Source organism: Cololabis saira, chromosome 3, assembly GCF_033807715.1.
Source record: "Cololabis saira isolate AMF1-May2022 chromosome 3, fColSai1.1, whole genome shotgun sequence".
Lineage (NCBI taxonomy): Eukaryota > Metazoa > Chordata > Actinopteri > Beloniformes > Belonidae > Cololabis > Cololabis saira.
This window is the reverse complement of record NC_084589.1, coordinates 53,508,946-53,524,957: the sequence shown is the minus strand read 5'-3', so window position 1 is coordinate 53,524,957 and position 16,012 is coordinate 53,508,946. Positions and strand designations below refer to the sequence as shown.

The 16,012-nt window shown below is 46.4% G+C and overlaps 1 protein-coding gene across 1 annotated transcript in view; it reads left to right on the top strand.

The window, feature by feature from the left end:
* The window catches only part of LOC133440519 (DENN domain-containing protein 4B-like), a 50,007-nt gene that overhangs the window by 12,344 nt on the left and 21,651 nt on the right, over positions 1 to 16,012 (top strand). Inside the window, exons 2-5 of the mRNA XM_061717791.1 lie at positions 7,968 to 8,327; positions 13,140 to 13,395; positions 14,122 to 14,191; positions 14,540 to 14,709. Of these exons, the coding sequence (XP_061573775.1) occupies positions 7,987 to 8,327; positions 13,140 to 13,395; positions 14,122 to 14,191; positions 14,540 to 14,709 (837 nt within the window). The 5' untranslated portion in view covers positions 7,968 to 7,986. The remainder of the gene's footprint in view (positions 1 to 7,967; positions 8,328 to 13,139; positions 13,396 to 14,121; positions 14,192 to 14,539; positions 14,710 to 16,012) is intronic.

Genomic DNA, 16,012 nt, shown 5'->3' with positions numbered 1-16,012 from the left:
TACGGGTATCAAGGCAGATGTAAATAAATACCCAAATAAATCCTGATGGCACACTGCGTTATTATAAAACCATTAACCAGAAAACATCAATAGAAATGAAACTTAAACGTTAAATGCATGGAAGGTAAAAGGAATCAAAGCAATAATAAACACAATAACGAACACAATAATGATAACGTACAGTAATACGCATACAGTAATCTAATTAAACATAAATTCAGCTTAACACCGTTCTAAATGACTGATCGCCCAAACCCAGCCTCACGTCTCCTCTGGATTCTGGATCTGGGCTGCGGGTTCTGTCGGCGCTGATCAGGGTTCTGCCGGGGTTCTTTACTCGGAGCTTTCAGTCCAAGCAGTCTCTCTTCTCCTTCGACTCTGAAATAAAAAGACAGGGGTGCAGCAGCCGGGCGATCCCGCCCTGGTCAACGGAGCCTATCACGGCGTCTCGGTGCGCGCGGGGTCTCGTCCACTCGTCGGACGTGCGGGCTCCCGTCCGGGCTGATGAGCGCGTGGGCCTCACGGACACAGGTGGCTGGGTGCTTCTCGCTGAGCTGGCAGGCTGACCGGAGGATCAGGCCCTCCTCAGGAGAGAAACTTAGAGCGGAGAGAGAAATTAGAAAGGAGAGAAAGTCGGGAGCGCAGTGCGCTCCGTGGTAACGGGTCTTACGCTCCGCCGGACACTCCAGGCTCGAAGCGGCTCCCCCCCCCGTCTCGTCGCAGCGCTCAGGAATAAATGGGTAGATGCGGCCGTGGCTGCCTCGGTCGGCAGGCACGTCCTCTCCGGTCCGCTGGCTGAGGGAGAGAGAGTGAGCGCTGGGCAGGAACCGGAGTTTGAGCTCCGCGGGCTGCGTGACATCACCAGCCCCTGGACAGTGATTGGGTGCTCCCCGCTTTTGGGCTTGGGGGCGGTTTTACTGTGAGGGACAGCCCCCCCCCCTTCAGGACTCGCAGGACCCTCCACTGGTTTCCTGGGGGGTCCAATGCGTCTGACCCCCCCCCTGGTGTTGTAACCCCAGGGAGTCTGTTTTCTGGTCCCTTTGCGTTGTCTTTTACTTTGTTCCCCCCTCAGGACTCGCAGGACCCCTGCTGGTTTTGTGGGGGCTGCACTGTGTCCGACCCCCCACGGTGTCGTAACCCCAGGGAGTCTGTTCTCTGGTCTGGAGCCATGCAGCGGGGGTCATAAACTTTGGCTTGGCTTCGGCCCTTTACTGGCCCAAGAGAAATGTTCACCCACTCACATATGTCATGAATTCATCATACATAATGTATAAATCATACATAAAATAGAGATAAACATTTAAATGTTGGATTAAAACCATCTGATTGACAGGTCTGAGTGTCTGATTGACAGGTCTGATTGACAGGTCTGAGTGTCTGATTGACAGGTCTGGGTCCCGCTCTGAGCGTCACCGTGGCGACAGCGTTGCCGTGGCGACAGCCAGCAGAGCAGTAACAGGAACCTCCGCCGGTCGTCCCCCGGACGTCTTTTTATAGCCGTCCCCTACAGGCTGGTGCTGCTGGTGCTGCTGGTGCTGACTCACGTCTGCATTTAGACCCAGCAGAACCTGCAGAACCTGCAGAACCTGACTGAGACCACGTGGCGGGTTCGGACCCTCGGACGCCCGGGACTTCAGGTCCTGGAAGGATCCGGCCCCCGAAGACCTGAATCCCCCGGGCCTCTGGGGACCGGCAGCCGGTGTGGGACGTTTACGTCCTCGGTGCCGGTCCGGCCGGTCCCTGCAGTTCCTTGTTTACCTCTCCATCGCTTCGTCATCACAGGAAGTAATCTAAGAGTCTGGCAGTGAGTCCTGGCCGCCCCCCCGATGCCCCCCAGCCGCCCCCCCGGGGGGTCTGAGGTCTAAATTTACTCTGAGTATTTAAGTCTCCTGCAGGAAGACAGAGCTGCTCTGCTTTCAGGCCGTCTGGGATCCAGAATCCAGGACCCTGGATCCTGATCCTGGTCTTAAAGGTCCAGAGTCTCCAGAGACGTCGTCACTCTCCGGTTCCACCACAACGGCTCCTGTCAGTCCCGGAGGAGCTGAGGTCATGTGACCCTCACTGATGATGTCACTGCAACAGTGGTGAGGTCGTCGGGGGACGATGCTCCAGTGTCGCCATGACGACCGGAGGAGACAAAGAGCCTCCTGTCACTCACAGAGGAGTGTGTGTGTGTGTGTGTGTGTGTGTGTGTGTCGGGGACGTCTCCAGCAGCAGCTCTTCAGGCTCTGGCCTGCGAGGCCGCACACAACAGTAAAGTGGTAAAGATTTTTTTGGGCTCTAGTGGCCCTTCATTGAGATGCAGACTGGAAAGGGGTAGAGAGAGAGAACGGGGAAGACACGCAGCAAAGGTGCGCGGGCTGGATTCGAACCCGCGACCGCTGCAGGAGGAGGACTGTAGCCTCAGTATATGAACCGCCGCTTAACCCACTGCACCACCGAGCGGCCCGTCTTCAGGTCTTCTTCATGTCCTGCTGGACTCTGGTCTGTGGAGTCAGGTGACCTGTAGTACCCTGGGGGGGGGGGTTGTTTCCACACCGGGTGGTAAAAAGAGAAGTGATGAAACGGGCCGGTTCTGCAGGAACTGCTACTTCCCCCCTAGCTCAGCTGCAGCTCAGCTGCAGGGCTGGTGGGGGTTGATGGGAGGACTGGTGAGGACTGGTGGGGGTTGGAGTTTCCTCAGCGAGACTCCGCTGAGAGCTGCTCTACAACCGCCGGGCCCAGAACCAGCCCAGGTTCTGGTTCTGGCCGGTTCTGGGGGTTTTGGTGCGGTCCAAGGGGGAAGTTGCTTCATAAAAGCCACAGAAGCTAAATTAACGTCAGCTAAAGAACTGAAACTGAACTTCCACCCAGTTTTTCTCAACGTGACGAGAGAAAACTCAGCGGAACCAGTTCCAGGACTCGTAACGGGTCCAGACCAGACCTGCAGGTCCTCTACAGACCACTAGAGTCTGGACCTGGACCTGGACCTGGATCCGGACCTGCGGTTCCTCTACAGAACACTAGGAGTCTGAGTCTGGATTCTGGATCTGGACCACTAGGATCTGGATCTGGACCAGTAGGACCTGGACCCGCGGCTCCTCTACCGATGACCAACCTCGACTTAAAGCAGCCCTGATGCATTGTGGGAGTTTGTTCGACAGGTGAGGAGCCGCCTCACCGTGATTGGTTCTAACTAACAGGAAGTGGGCGTGGCCCTGACGACCTGAGGGTTCTGGTTGGTTCATCCTGGACCAGATCAGAGCTGGGTTCTGGTCCGAGACCATTCAGAGATCCAAGACCTGGTCTTGTATGGTCCCCTCTGCTCTAGGGAGGACCCAGGTCTCCTGGTCCTAGTCTCTGGGTCTCCTGGTCTCCTGGTCTCAGTGAGGACCCGGTTCTCTTGATGCTAAACTTCAGGGGCCCCAGTATTGAACCCTGAGGAACTCCACATGTTGTTTTGATTTTACCCAAAGACACAAACTCGTCCCGTCTTCTAGACCGGACTCTAACCGGGTTCCTGGACCAGGAAGTCCCCCCGGGGTCTGTAACCGGTCCTTCAGGAGGTTCTGGTCCAGATCTGAGAGGTTCCCAGAACCGTTACTGGACCGGATACCCTTCAGAACCGCTAGCAAAGCTAGCAAGGCTAGCAAAGCTGCTGGAAACCTGCTCTTCTCACAATATTCATGTTTCATAATGGCCATGATTACATGAGGTTTTTTAATTCGGAATTAAATAATTCAGAATTAAAGTATTTTCCTTGGAGTTTACATGGAAACAGTAATTCTGAATTGAGGTTTCCATGGAAACACGTCTGATGGTCTTTCTCCAATTCCTCTCCAGGTCTGGGGGTTGGGAAGGTTCTGATTGGATAGGGGGGGGACCGGAAGTAAGACCCCGTCCACACGTAGCCGGATATCTGCGGGTATCTGCTAAACCGGAGATATTTTCCTACGTTTGGACCTGTCATCCACACGAAAACGCAAATAAACGAATGTTTAAAAAAACTCCGGGCAAAGTGAAGATTTTTGAAAACTCTGTTTATGTAGATGCGTGTAGACGGAGACAACCGGAGTTTTGCGTTTTCGAACGTCACATTATGCTCCAAAACAACAACAAATCTGCTCTGACGTGCGACCTTTGTTTACTACAGAACTACAGATGATCCAGCATCTGTTCTCCAAGCTATTTATTAAATAAATGCTCTCTGGTCTTGACCACCGTTTACTGCGTTACACCGACACAGAGGCTACGCCGTAGGGTACGCAGCGACGCGCAGTCCTACGGTGTATCTGCGGAGCCCCCGCGGAGGTGCAGCTTCCCCGGGAGCCGCAGATGATCTACAGGTTAGAATGCTTATGAATGTGATCGAAAACGCAGATCTTCGGTTACGTGTGGATGCAAATTGTTTTATGAACGGAGGAGGGAAATATTCGTTTTTAAAAATACCCGGCTACGTGTGGACGGGGTCTTAAACTACCGGAAGAAAAACTAACTTAGCCACTACAACTTTGAAAAGATCACAATGTTTCCTGTTTCCATCTGTTCTTTTAATTATTTCCACGTCCTCCGCAGAAAGACCGGAATTAATTTAAAGCAGAATGAGTGTATAATTTTTTTTTCTTTTTTTCTTTCCTTCTTTTTAACTTATTTATTTTGTTTTTTATTAATTTTCTTTTTTCTTTTTTTTTTTTCTTTATTTATTTTTTTTTTCTTTTTTCTTTTTCTATTTAACTTTTTTTTTCCTTTCTTTTCTTTCTTTTTTCTTTTTTTTTTTAATTTTATTTATTTATTTATTTTTTTTGAATGAGTGTAAACATGATCTGGAATTATTCTATTCAGATTTAAAATGGGAATAAACCAGTCACTTACTTCGGAATTAATTTTAATTCGGAATGGACATTTTCATTCAGAATTAGGTGTTCACATGGTCATTTTTACTCATTTTAAATCGGATTTAATTTTAATTCTGAATTAAAGAAGAATTAAACTTCCCATGTAAACGCACTGAGTTCTGTTGGAGCTGTGATGTCAGCGGTGATGTCACGGGGGGCGTGGCCAGAGTCGGGTTACAGCTGACTGTGTTTCCACCGCGGCGACCGGCGCTAACGCTGCCACGCGCCGCCGCGTCACCAGGAAGTCGTCGACGAACAGGAAGCAGCTGCCGGGCCACTTCCTGTTCTACCCGCCGACCTTTGACCCCTGTCGAGCTGCTTCCTGCTCTCTGACCTCGTCAAGGTTCTGCTGACGGTTCTGGGCGGCGCCGCCCAGCGGGTCGCAGCGGTTCTGGTTCCAGAGAGGAAGGAAATCAAACGTTGAGGCCGAACTTCTGCTGACGAGGCGGAATTTCTGCAAATTCACTCTTATGACTCTTTACAACAACTTTAAAAAGTCTTAAAGAGTCTTAAAGTCCAGTTTTTGCTAAAATAAGGGCTTTAAATGTCTTAATTAGTCTTAAATCTCAATCCAAGGGTCTTGATTTTAGAGTGAATGTATCGAGTCATCAATAAAAAGTTGATTTAATCGTTTTCAGGAAAATCTCCTCCTGAAGTTCTAAATCTGTGTTGCCAGGTTGGGCAAGTTTCAGCCCAATTGGGCTGAATAATATATATCTGGGCAGCTTTACCTGGTTTTTACTAAATATTTAGGGGAAATTATAAGAAAAAGTTTCCATTATGGCAGAGAAAAGTAGAAACTTACACAATAAATTCACTGATATTTGATTTGCTTTAATCTAGTCAATTTAATTTTATTTTTGTTTTGAGGCTGAGGCTGAACTTTTTTTTTGGCTCGCAATTGTGTCATTTGAAAGGGATAGTTTTCAATTTGGCTGTGCTTTTATAATCCATCATTGCTGTCACCGTGTCAAGAGCAGCCGCTAAAATCAGCTGCTCAGCTGTGTGTGTGTGTGTGTGTGTGTGTGTGTGTGTGTGTGTGTGTGTGTGTGTGTGTGTGTGTGTGTGTGTGTGTGTGTGTGTGTGTGTGTGTGTGTGTGTGTGTGTGTGTGTGTGTGTGTGTGTGTGTACCGGTATGAACATATGCATGTATCGTATGTAGGATTGTACACACAGAAGAATGTACACATGCATGAGATGAAATAACAACCTAAATTGGTTTTGCCGGTTTCTTTAGCATCTTTCCTCTTTCTGTTTTCAGATCTATCATTATTATTATTATTATTGATATTATAAACCATGTTAGTTTCACTTAATGCTTAATGTTGTCTTTAATAAATGTCTTTATTCATCTTGAACAAAAAAAAAAAAAAAAAAAAAAAAAACACACCATGCATCAACAACAATAAGAAAGCACAACCAGTTTGTTGTTTTGAACAAACTTCAAGATGAATAAAGATCAAATCAAATGTTTCATTAAATGCAACGATATATAAAACGATTTAATATATATTAAAAGCATTAATAACTATGTATGTGGCGATACTTTTTTGGCCGATACCGATGTTTTGAAAATGCCGTGATCGGGCCGATCGATCGGCAACTATACTAGTCTTGATAGTCATCACCGGATCCGGGTTCCCCCCAGGGCCGGATTTAGCGAGACCCACTAAGGTGGGCAGACTGAAATGTAGGGTGGGCAAAAATGTTGTGGGGTCAAACCCCCGAAATGCGTAGAAAACTCTGTTATCATCATATCAGTTCATCTATCTTCTCCACAGTTACTAACCCTAACCCTCCCTGACAATTCCCTCTGCATTTACCCGGGCTTGGGACCGGTGTTCTGCCAATCCTTGTTAGACAAATGCTACTTCGTGGTTCTGCGCACGCGCACAGTCGATTTTCAAAGTTTGATTGCCACGCCAATCATTTATTGCACAATGTAAAATAGATAATATGGGATGTTGAATATTTGATCCTTCAAAATAAACTACCCATGACATGAATTGTGAACATTATACGATAAAGAGAAGAAAAAAAACAATTCTATCGCTTTATTTGATATTCATTCAGTCATTGGCCTTTATTTAACCAGCAGGTCATTAAGAACATTCTTATTTACAATAACGACCTGGCAAGAGACAAGGAAGTGGTTTAGGGAGTAAAATACAGTAAAATTGTAGCTCTACAAAGGTAGAAAACCATTAGGTAGCATTTTTGGCAAAGCAGCAAAAAATGGCAGAACACCGGCACAAATAGGACACTGGCTTGTGCCCTGTTGAGGCTGCACTTATTTATGCGTTACATTAACGCACATCCTAAGTCACTTTTGCACAGACTCATATCCGGCACTTTAGAAACCTCTTATTGTACATTTTTGTTTATACATTTTCTCTCATATATATTTGCTTTTATATTTTATATTTTTACTGTATTGCACCAATCACCACAACAAATTCCTTGTGTGTGTTTAACAAACTTGGCAATAAACCTTTATCTGATTTTGATTCTGATTTGATGTTTTTTCCTTTTTTTGTTTGCTTTTTTTTTCTTAATCAATCAATCATAGCCTACGGCGTAGGGTCTGCGTTGATTTAAAAGGTCCCGCGGCAGGCTGGTGGCTCCAGAGCCTGCACAGAGAGAGGCGTCTCCATCCCGGCGAGGGCGGAGAGCGCCGGTGCGGGTGGCGGTGCTGCGGTGCCGTGCAGGCTCTGGAGCCACGGCTACGCCGTAAGGCACGGCGTAGCCTACAGTGTAGGCTACGCCGTAAGGCACGTAAGGCACGGCGTAGCCTACAGCGTAGGGTACGCAGCGACGCACACCATTCTGCGTTGGTGTAACGCGGAACCATGAATCAGCCTTCAGTGTGTGCTCTGTGTGCTGTTCTGTGACGTCGGGTTCCTCCGCCGAGACACAACTTTTGCGGTATGCGTTCATTGTTGTGTCTAAAAATGATGCGCAGTGCCCACCCAATCAGAAACGGTACAGATATTCTGTGATATTTTTTTATATTTATAAAAAAATAATATTATAAAAAAATAAAGGATCCCCATAACCTTTAACCTCACCGGTCCACGTGTCTGTCTGTTTCAGTGGGGAACCAGCCGGCGGCATGACGGAGGAGTTGAGTCCCCAGCTGGTGGACTACTTCGTGGTGGCGGGTCTGTCCCCCGGGGGGACGTGGCGGCCGCTGGACGAGGACGGGAGGTCGTCTTCGTCCTGCTCGTCCTCCTCGTCCTCCTCCACCCCCCCGTCCCCCCGGGCCCCCGAACCCGTCACCGACCTGGTGGTCATCGCCCGCGGCCTCGGGGAGGACGTCCCCGAGGGATTCACCTGCATCGAGAAGACGCTGGGAGGACACCAGGCAGAGCTGAGCGCCGGCCTGCTCAACAACCCGCACCTGTACCTGTGCTACCGCCGGGGGAGGGACAAACCGCCCCTGCTGGAGATCGGGTATGAACCAACCAACTAGCTAACTAACTAACTAACTAACCTGTACCTGTGCTACCGCCGGGGGAGGGACAAACCGCCCCTGCTGGAGATCGGGTATGAACCAACCAACTAGCTAACTAACTAACTAACTAACTAACCTGTACCTGTGCTACCGCCGGGGGAGGGACAAACCACCCCTGCTGGAGATCGGGTATGAACCAACCAACTAGCTAACTAACTAACTAACTAACTAACCTGTACCTGTGCTACCGCCGGGGGAGGGACAAACCGCCCCTGCTGGAGATCGGGTATGAACCAACCAACTAGCTAACTAACTAACTAACTAACCTGTACCTGTGCTACCGCCGGGGGAGGGACAAACCACCCCTGCTGGAGATCGGGTGAGACAAACTAACTACCTACCTACCTACCTACCTACCTAACTAACTAACTAACTAACCTGTGTTACCGGAGAGGACGGGACAAACCGCCCCTGCTGGAGATCGGGTGAGACCAACCAACCAACCAACGAATGATTGGACAGACGGACGGACGGACGGACGGACGGACGGACGAACGAACAATTGGACGGACGGACGAACGAATGATTGGACGGACGAACGTACGAACAAACAGACAGACGAACGGACGGACAGACGGATGAACGAACAAACAAACTAACTAACTAACTAACTAACTAACTAACTAACTAACTAACTAACTAACTAACTAACTAACTAACTAACTAACTAACTAACTAACTAACTAGCTGAGCGCCGGCCTGCTCAACAACCCTCACCTGTACCTGTGCTACAGCCGGGGGATTAATACCGTATTGTCCCGAATATAAGACGACCCTGATTATAAGACGACCCCCTCTTTTTCAAGACTCAAGTTTGAAAAAATACTTTTTGAACACCAAATTCAATTTGTATACAGAAAATAATGACAGTACATCTGAAACAAATGATTATAACAATATATTGGAGAGAAAAAGCCTGTTATTTTTACTATTTGAAATCATTATCTTGAAGTTTGCATCATAACTTCTCCTCAGCTGCCGGTTCACCTGCCGATCTTTACCCTCTTTTCTCCAGATTGTCGCTAAGTTTCTTCACTTTCTGTTATCTCTTCTTTTTCTTATACTATTTTTTTATTTTTCTGTTTTCTTTTCTCTATTCAGTTTTCTCTTAAAGAAATCTACTGGTTTGTAGCGTGACCCCGAATGTAAGACGACCCCCACTTTTTCAGTCTTATTTCAATGCAAAAAACACCGTCTTATATTCAGGCCAATACGGTAAGATCTTTAGAATTCCAATTCTGTTTTCGATTCTGTTTAACCATTCGATTCTTTGTTGATTCTCATTTGGAAAAAAGGAGAACAAACAGCTCTGCGTTAAACCAACGTAGAGCCAATGCCGTTGCTCTGACGCCGTCGCCGTGACGCCGTCGCCGTGACGCCGTCGCCATGACGCCGTCGCCATGACGCCGTCGCCATGACGCCGTCGCCATGACGCCGTCGCCATGACGCCGTCGTGAACCTTCGTTCTTCTCCGTCTCTCCATTTCTCTGCGGTGCTAAACCCCCCAGAGCGCTAGTTGATACTTTGTTTAGCTTCCGGTTTTTCCGGTCACAGTGAATCAAAGAAATAAGGACGACTATTGTGCACAAAACCAAAACAACCCAATAAAAAAAATGGCGCTAACATGATAGGCAGGGTTAGCTTGTTAGCTACCTGCAGTATTAGCAGCAGAGGACTGGCTAACGTTGTCGCTGCTGCAGTTGAGAAGATTTACTCCCGAAATGGAACAGATCAAACACATTCATTACAAGTTATTGCCTGCTGTTTATGCAAATGCTTTAGCATGTTGCTAGTGGTTCCTCCCTTCGTAGTATTGTCGCCCTGTTGTCGTCCTTTCTGGTAAAATGTAACCAAACTTTCAAGCCTTTATGCCGCTTTGTCTCCATGTTTTCCTGCTGGTGACGTCATTCTCACCCACTGGAATCGATAAGGGAATCGTTTGCAAAAAAGGCAAACGATTCCAAAGAATTGAGACACTGGGAACCGGTTTCTCGACAAGAACCGGTTCTGGATTCCCGTCGCTAGGTGAGACGCACGGCGCCCTCCGGGGCTCCAGTCATGTGATGTGCAGGGATGTTTAGGTCATGTGACCCGTCTCAGAGCCCCGTTCTTACGTAACCAGAGGTTACGTAAGAACGGGGGGGAATTCCTCCGTTCAGATCTGGAACTGCCAGGATCTCACTCTCGTAGGGGAGTCACTTCAACTCCATTTTATTTATATTGTTTTGTGCCACAAAGGGGGTGCTGGCTCATAGGGATGGGCGGTAAGGATTTAACACAGAACCATAAATCATCTTTACACAAAAACATCATCAACAGGAATTTATCGTTTTTACCGTGAGATACAAATTCTTACCGTGGGGAAGTTTTTTGACGGTTTATCGTGAACGGTAAAATATCACCCATTCCTAGTGGCTCAGTTATTAAATAGTTATTAATAATTGTCTTACGATAGTTATTGATAATTGATAAAAAAGATGAAATATCAAAATGCATCAATTTAAACGGGGAACCACCTGACTCATCAGGAAATGATAACTAAACAGCTAAATCAAAGTAGCTGTTATTCCAGACATGCAGCCTGTTGGCAGACAAATATGTATAAAATAAACACAACCAACTTCTCTCATTCAAATGAATCAGAATTTATGTGTTAAAAGATGATAAAACAACAGTTGGGATCAATTCTGATGCTAAACTACACATAAACAACAACTAACTAAACATTAACACAAACTTCAGATGGTTATGTTTGATGTCATTAGGGCTGCAACGATTCGTCGTCGTCGTCGACAAAAATCCATAATCAAAATTATCAACAATGAATTCCATTGTCAACAATTGTCTCCAGACGTGTTTTTCCAACGGAGTGAGGCGTCTCACTTCAATACGATCTCTGCAGAGAGTCGTCATGCACGATAGCGTCTCAGCAGCTGCAGGTAATAAAATTAAAAAGTTTGGGAGCATTTTAGCCGGATACCCCGAATAAAAAGATACTTGCAAGGTTTGCAAAGCCGACCTTCCTCATCACGGAGCACGCCGGTAATGCATTTGAAAATGCACGTCGGAATGTTGAATGAAACGGACTCGCCTTGGTAAGATATTAACCGTATTTTGGCTTTAAAAGAGAGCTTTAACGTTATGCCTGACTACCTGACAAAAGTATTTTAAATTAAATTAAGTCAGATATTTGGAGAAACTGCGTTTAGTGTCTGTGGAGCATCTTGGATGAGAGACGGAGGATTTGGGACGCAGTCGGTCAGAAACATTCTCTCCCTCAGTAATGGCCAAGCCATTCATTTATTAAATTAATTTGTTTCTTTCTTAACTTTGTTTATTTATTAGTATTATTTGAGCCACTCACAGCTACTCTCGTTGCTATTTAACCTCAATCATAATTGATGCAGTACGAAAAGCTAAAAAAGGCTTGTGTGATGATGACAATGATGGATTTGCGTCTAACTTTCAGTCAGGTGTCTATGAACTGTCAATCATCCATCAAACTCCACAATGATCATGTTAACATTAAATAAGATAGATTTTTAGAATAAGATAGACTTTTCTCTTGCGGGACGGGAGAAGAAACTAAATCAATGCATCTTTATTGTGCGCCGTGCAGCATGAATTCATGAGTTTTGCAGGAGGGGCGGGAGTGGAACACACGTTGCGGGCGGTAATGGTCAGAAATGCAGCGGGAGCAGGATTAAGAAAACAGTCCCGCTATATCAGGGCTCTAGTGTCATCTTTCTGGTGTTTATTATCATTTGCCACATAATTAAAGCAACCTCATACTAAATTTAAAAAAATTACTAATTATCCGATTAGTCGACTAATCGTTTCAATAGTCGGTGACTAGTGGACTATTGAAATAGTCGTAGTTGCAGCCCTAGATGTCATACCAAAGGGTTTGTAGGAGAGAATAAGAGGAATAGAGAAGGAAGTAAAACCCAAGACACTAAAATAACTCTCCAGAAAAACAAGTTATAGTTAGAGACCAATGTGAAACTAACTTCACCTGTTCTGGTCATTCAACTGGGAAATGAGGAACTTTGTTTTCTGTTGTGGAAGAAAACGTCATCCAGATCCGTTAAGTTACAGAAAAGTAGAAACTTACACAATAAACTCACTGATATTTGATTTGCTTTAATCCACTCAATTTAACTGTAGTCTTTGTTTGAAGTCTGAACTTTTTTTGGCTATTTAGTGGAGTTTTGTAGCTTGAAATGTATTACGCATTTAATGATTTACAGTTTTACAGTTTTCTGGCAACCTCGACCTCAGCGCTGGATTTCTTAGTTGTTAAGGAGCTTTCAGACCGGTGGCCCGTTTGTTTTGTTTCTTTTCAGGGGCTAAATCCATACAGTTGTTTGGTTTTTCGTTTGTGGAGTTTGTGTTCACAACCGTCTGTAGCGGTTCAAAGCTGTTAACAAATGAACCGACTGTTCTCTCATTGGTCAGAAATTAATGCGGAAGGAGTTTCCTCTTCCTTACCCGGGAAAAACAACAATGGTTATAGCCCGTTTCACAGAGAGGGAGGAGAAGCTAACCCTAACCCCCTAACCTAAAGCAGCAGTGGGATGATCAGGGAGGAGCTGCAGGTCAGCTTGAAGCTCCTGCAGCTCCTGCAGCTCCTGCAGCTCCTGCAGCTCCTGCAGCTCCTGAGGCTCTGGCCTGCAGACGTGCAGAAGAGAACAGGGGGGGCGGTAAGGACGTGTCTCTGACCCGGTTCTGACCCGGTTCTGTCTCTCCAGGGTGCTGTACGAGGGCCGGGAGCCGCTGAAACCGGGCTGGTACGTGATCGAGACGACGCCCTACAGCCGCTCGGCCAGCCTGAGCTCGGGCGGCGGCCCGGCGGCCCACCGGGTCTTCCTCACGTACCGCCGGGCCCCGGACTCCCAGGGCCTGCACGCGCTGGGCGTCACCGACATCGCCCTGCTGCTGCCGGGCAAGGGCGAGGTGGCACCGCACACCTTCTGCCGGGTCGACAAGAACCTCAACACGGGCATGGTGAGCACCGGGGGGGCGGGGCTAACGGGGGCGGGGCTAACGGGTCGACAAGAACCTCAACACGGGCATGGTGAGGACCGGGGGGGCGGGGCTAACGGGGACGGGGCTTAGCAGGGGGCGGGGCTTCAAAACCAGGTTCCATTCATGTGTTCACCTGTGTTCATGTATTCACCTGTGTTCATGTGTTCACCTGTGTTCATGTGTTCACCTGTGTTCACCTGTGTTCATGTGTTCACCTGTGTTCATGTGTTCACCTGTGTTCATGTGTTCACCTGTGTTCATGTGTTCACCTGTGTTCACCTGTGTTCATGTATTCACCTGTGTTCATGTGTTCACCTGTGTTCATGTGTTCACCTGTGTTCACCTGTGTTCATGTATTCACCTGTGTTCATGTGTTCACCTGTGTTCATGTGTTCACCTGTGTTCACCTGTGTTCATGTATTCACCTGTGTTCATGTGTTCACCTGTGTTCATGTGTTCACCTGTGTTCATGTATTCACCTGTGTTCATGTGTTCACCTGTGTTCATGTGTTCACCTGTGTTCACCTGTGTTCATGTATTCACCTGTGTTCATGTGTTCACCTGTGTTCATGTGTTCACCTGTGTTCACCTGTGTTCATGTATTCACCTGTGTTCATGTGTTCACCTGTGTTCATGTGTTCACCTGTGTTCACCTGTGTTCATGTATTCACCTGTGTTCATGTGTTCATGTGTTTCCGTCCCCAGTGGGGTCCAGCGCTCTACGTCTGCTACAAGAGAGCCGTGGCCAAAGCCAACGCCCTGGTGTTTGAAGCTGGTGAGTATCTGCTGGACCCTGGAGGTCCGGGGAGGAACCGGTCTAAACTGGTCTAAACCAGTCTGAACTGGTCTAAACCGGTCTGAACCGGTCTAAACTGGTCTAAACCAGTCTAAACTGGTCTAAACCGGTTTCTAAACCAATCTGATACGGTCTAAACCGGTCTTAACCGGTCTAAACTGGTCTAAACTGGTCTAAACCGGTTTCTAAACCAATCTGATACGGTCTAAACCGGTCTAAACCTGTCTGAACTGGTCTAAACTGGTCTTAACCTGTCTAAACTGGGCTAAACTGGTCTGAACCAGTTTCTAAACCGGTCTAAACCAGTCTGAACCTGCTGTTCTCCAGGTCTGATCAGCCGGTACCCGCAGCAGGACCTGGACTCGTTCCCCCTGCCCGAGTCCGTCCCGGTCTTCTGCCTCCCCATGGGGGTGACGGTGGAGTCGTGGCCGCCCAACAGCAAGTACCAGCTGCCCGTCTTCTCCACCTTCGTCCTCACGTCCGCCTGCGGAGACAAGGTGAGCCCCGCCCCCTGGTGATGTCACAATGATGTCACACCCTGGTGATGTCACAATGATGTCACACCCTGGTGATGTCACAATGATGTCACACCCGCCCCCTGGTGATGTCACAGTGATGTCACACCCTGGTGATGTCACAATGATGTCACACCCGCCCACCAGGCCCCGCCCAACTGGTGATGATGATAGAAAACGATATAGAGATCCAACAAATCCATTATTCCTTCAGTTAAAATTGTTGAAATTTCATGAATTAGTGGACTAGGGGTGGGTGTTGCTAAGGACTTCACGATACAATACACATCACGATATCTGAGTCACGATACGATACGATATTGCAATATCCAAATTTTTTGATATATTGCGATATATAAAGTTTGCTGAAAACTGTAAAAAGCTTTATGGATCTTAAAATCTGAGTTGCACGTTCATCAGATTATAGTGACAATTCATGGGACAAACTGAGTCAAAACAATGTTTTATTATAACTATACAAGCTAAAGTTACAACATATTTGTATATGTTTTTCATATTATTTACATCATATGAAATTAACATTAAATTTAGTATGAGTTGCTTTAATTATGTGGCAAATGATAATAAACACAAGAAAGATGGAACTAAAACCAAGGACAGGCACAGTGATCAGTCAGTATAGATATAAATCCATAAATAAATAAACCTCTGTCCATTATTTTTCATTTTTTAAGGACAGGCAATTGTGTTATATAAAAAATAAATTATAAAATGAAATAAAACGTGAAATAAAACCTGAGCTCAGTGCAGGGCCCTCCCAGGGTTGGTAGAGAGTGGCAATGCCCAGGACTGTTAGGTAGGAGCACTGGTGGTATAATGGGAAATAATCGGGGATAAAAAATATTACAAAAAAAAAAAATAAAAAATTGTAAACTTCTTTATATGTCATTGCTTAATTTACTAATGGTTAATTATGGTTAAGTAATGCTTATGAGGCAGTTAAGCATTAATAATATGTTACCTAAGGGATAAATGTGTTACACTTTACAATAAGGGTCCAGAATAGTATTTACTAATGGTTAATTATGGTTAAGTAATGCTTATGAGGCTGTTAAGCATTAATAATGTGTTACCTAAGGGATAAATGTGTTACACTTTACAATAAGGGTCCAGAATAGTATTTACTAATGGTTAATTATGGTTAAGTAATGCTTATGAGGCTGTTAAGCATTAATAATGTGTTACCTAAGGGATAAATGTGTTACACTTTACAATAAGGGTCCAGCAAGCCTTTACTAATGGTTAAGTAATGGTTATGAGCCAC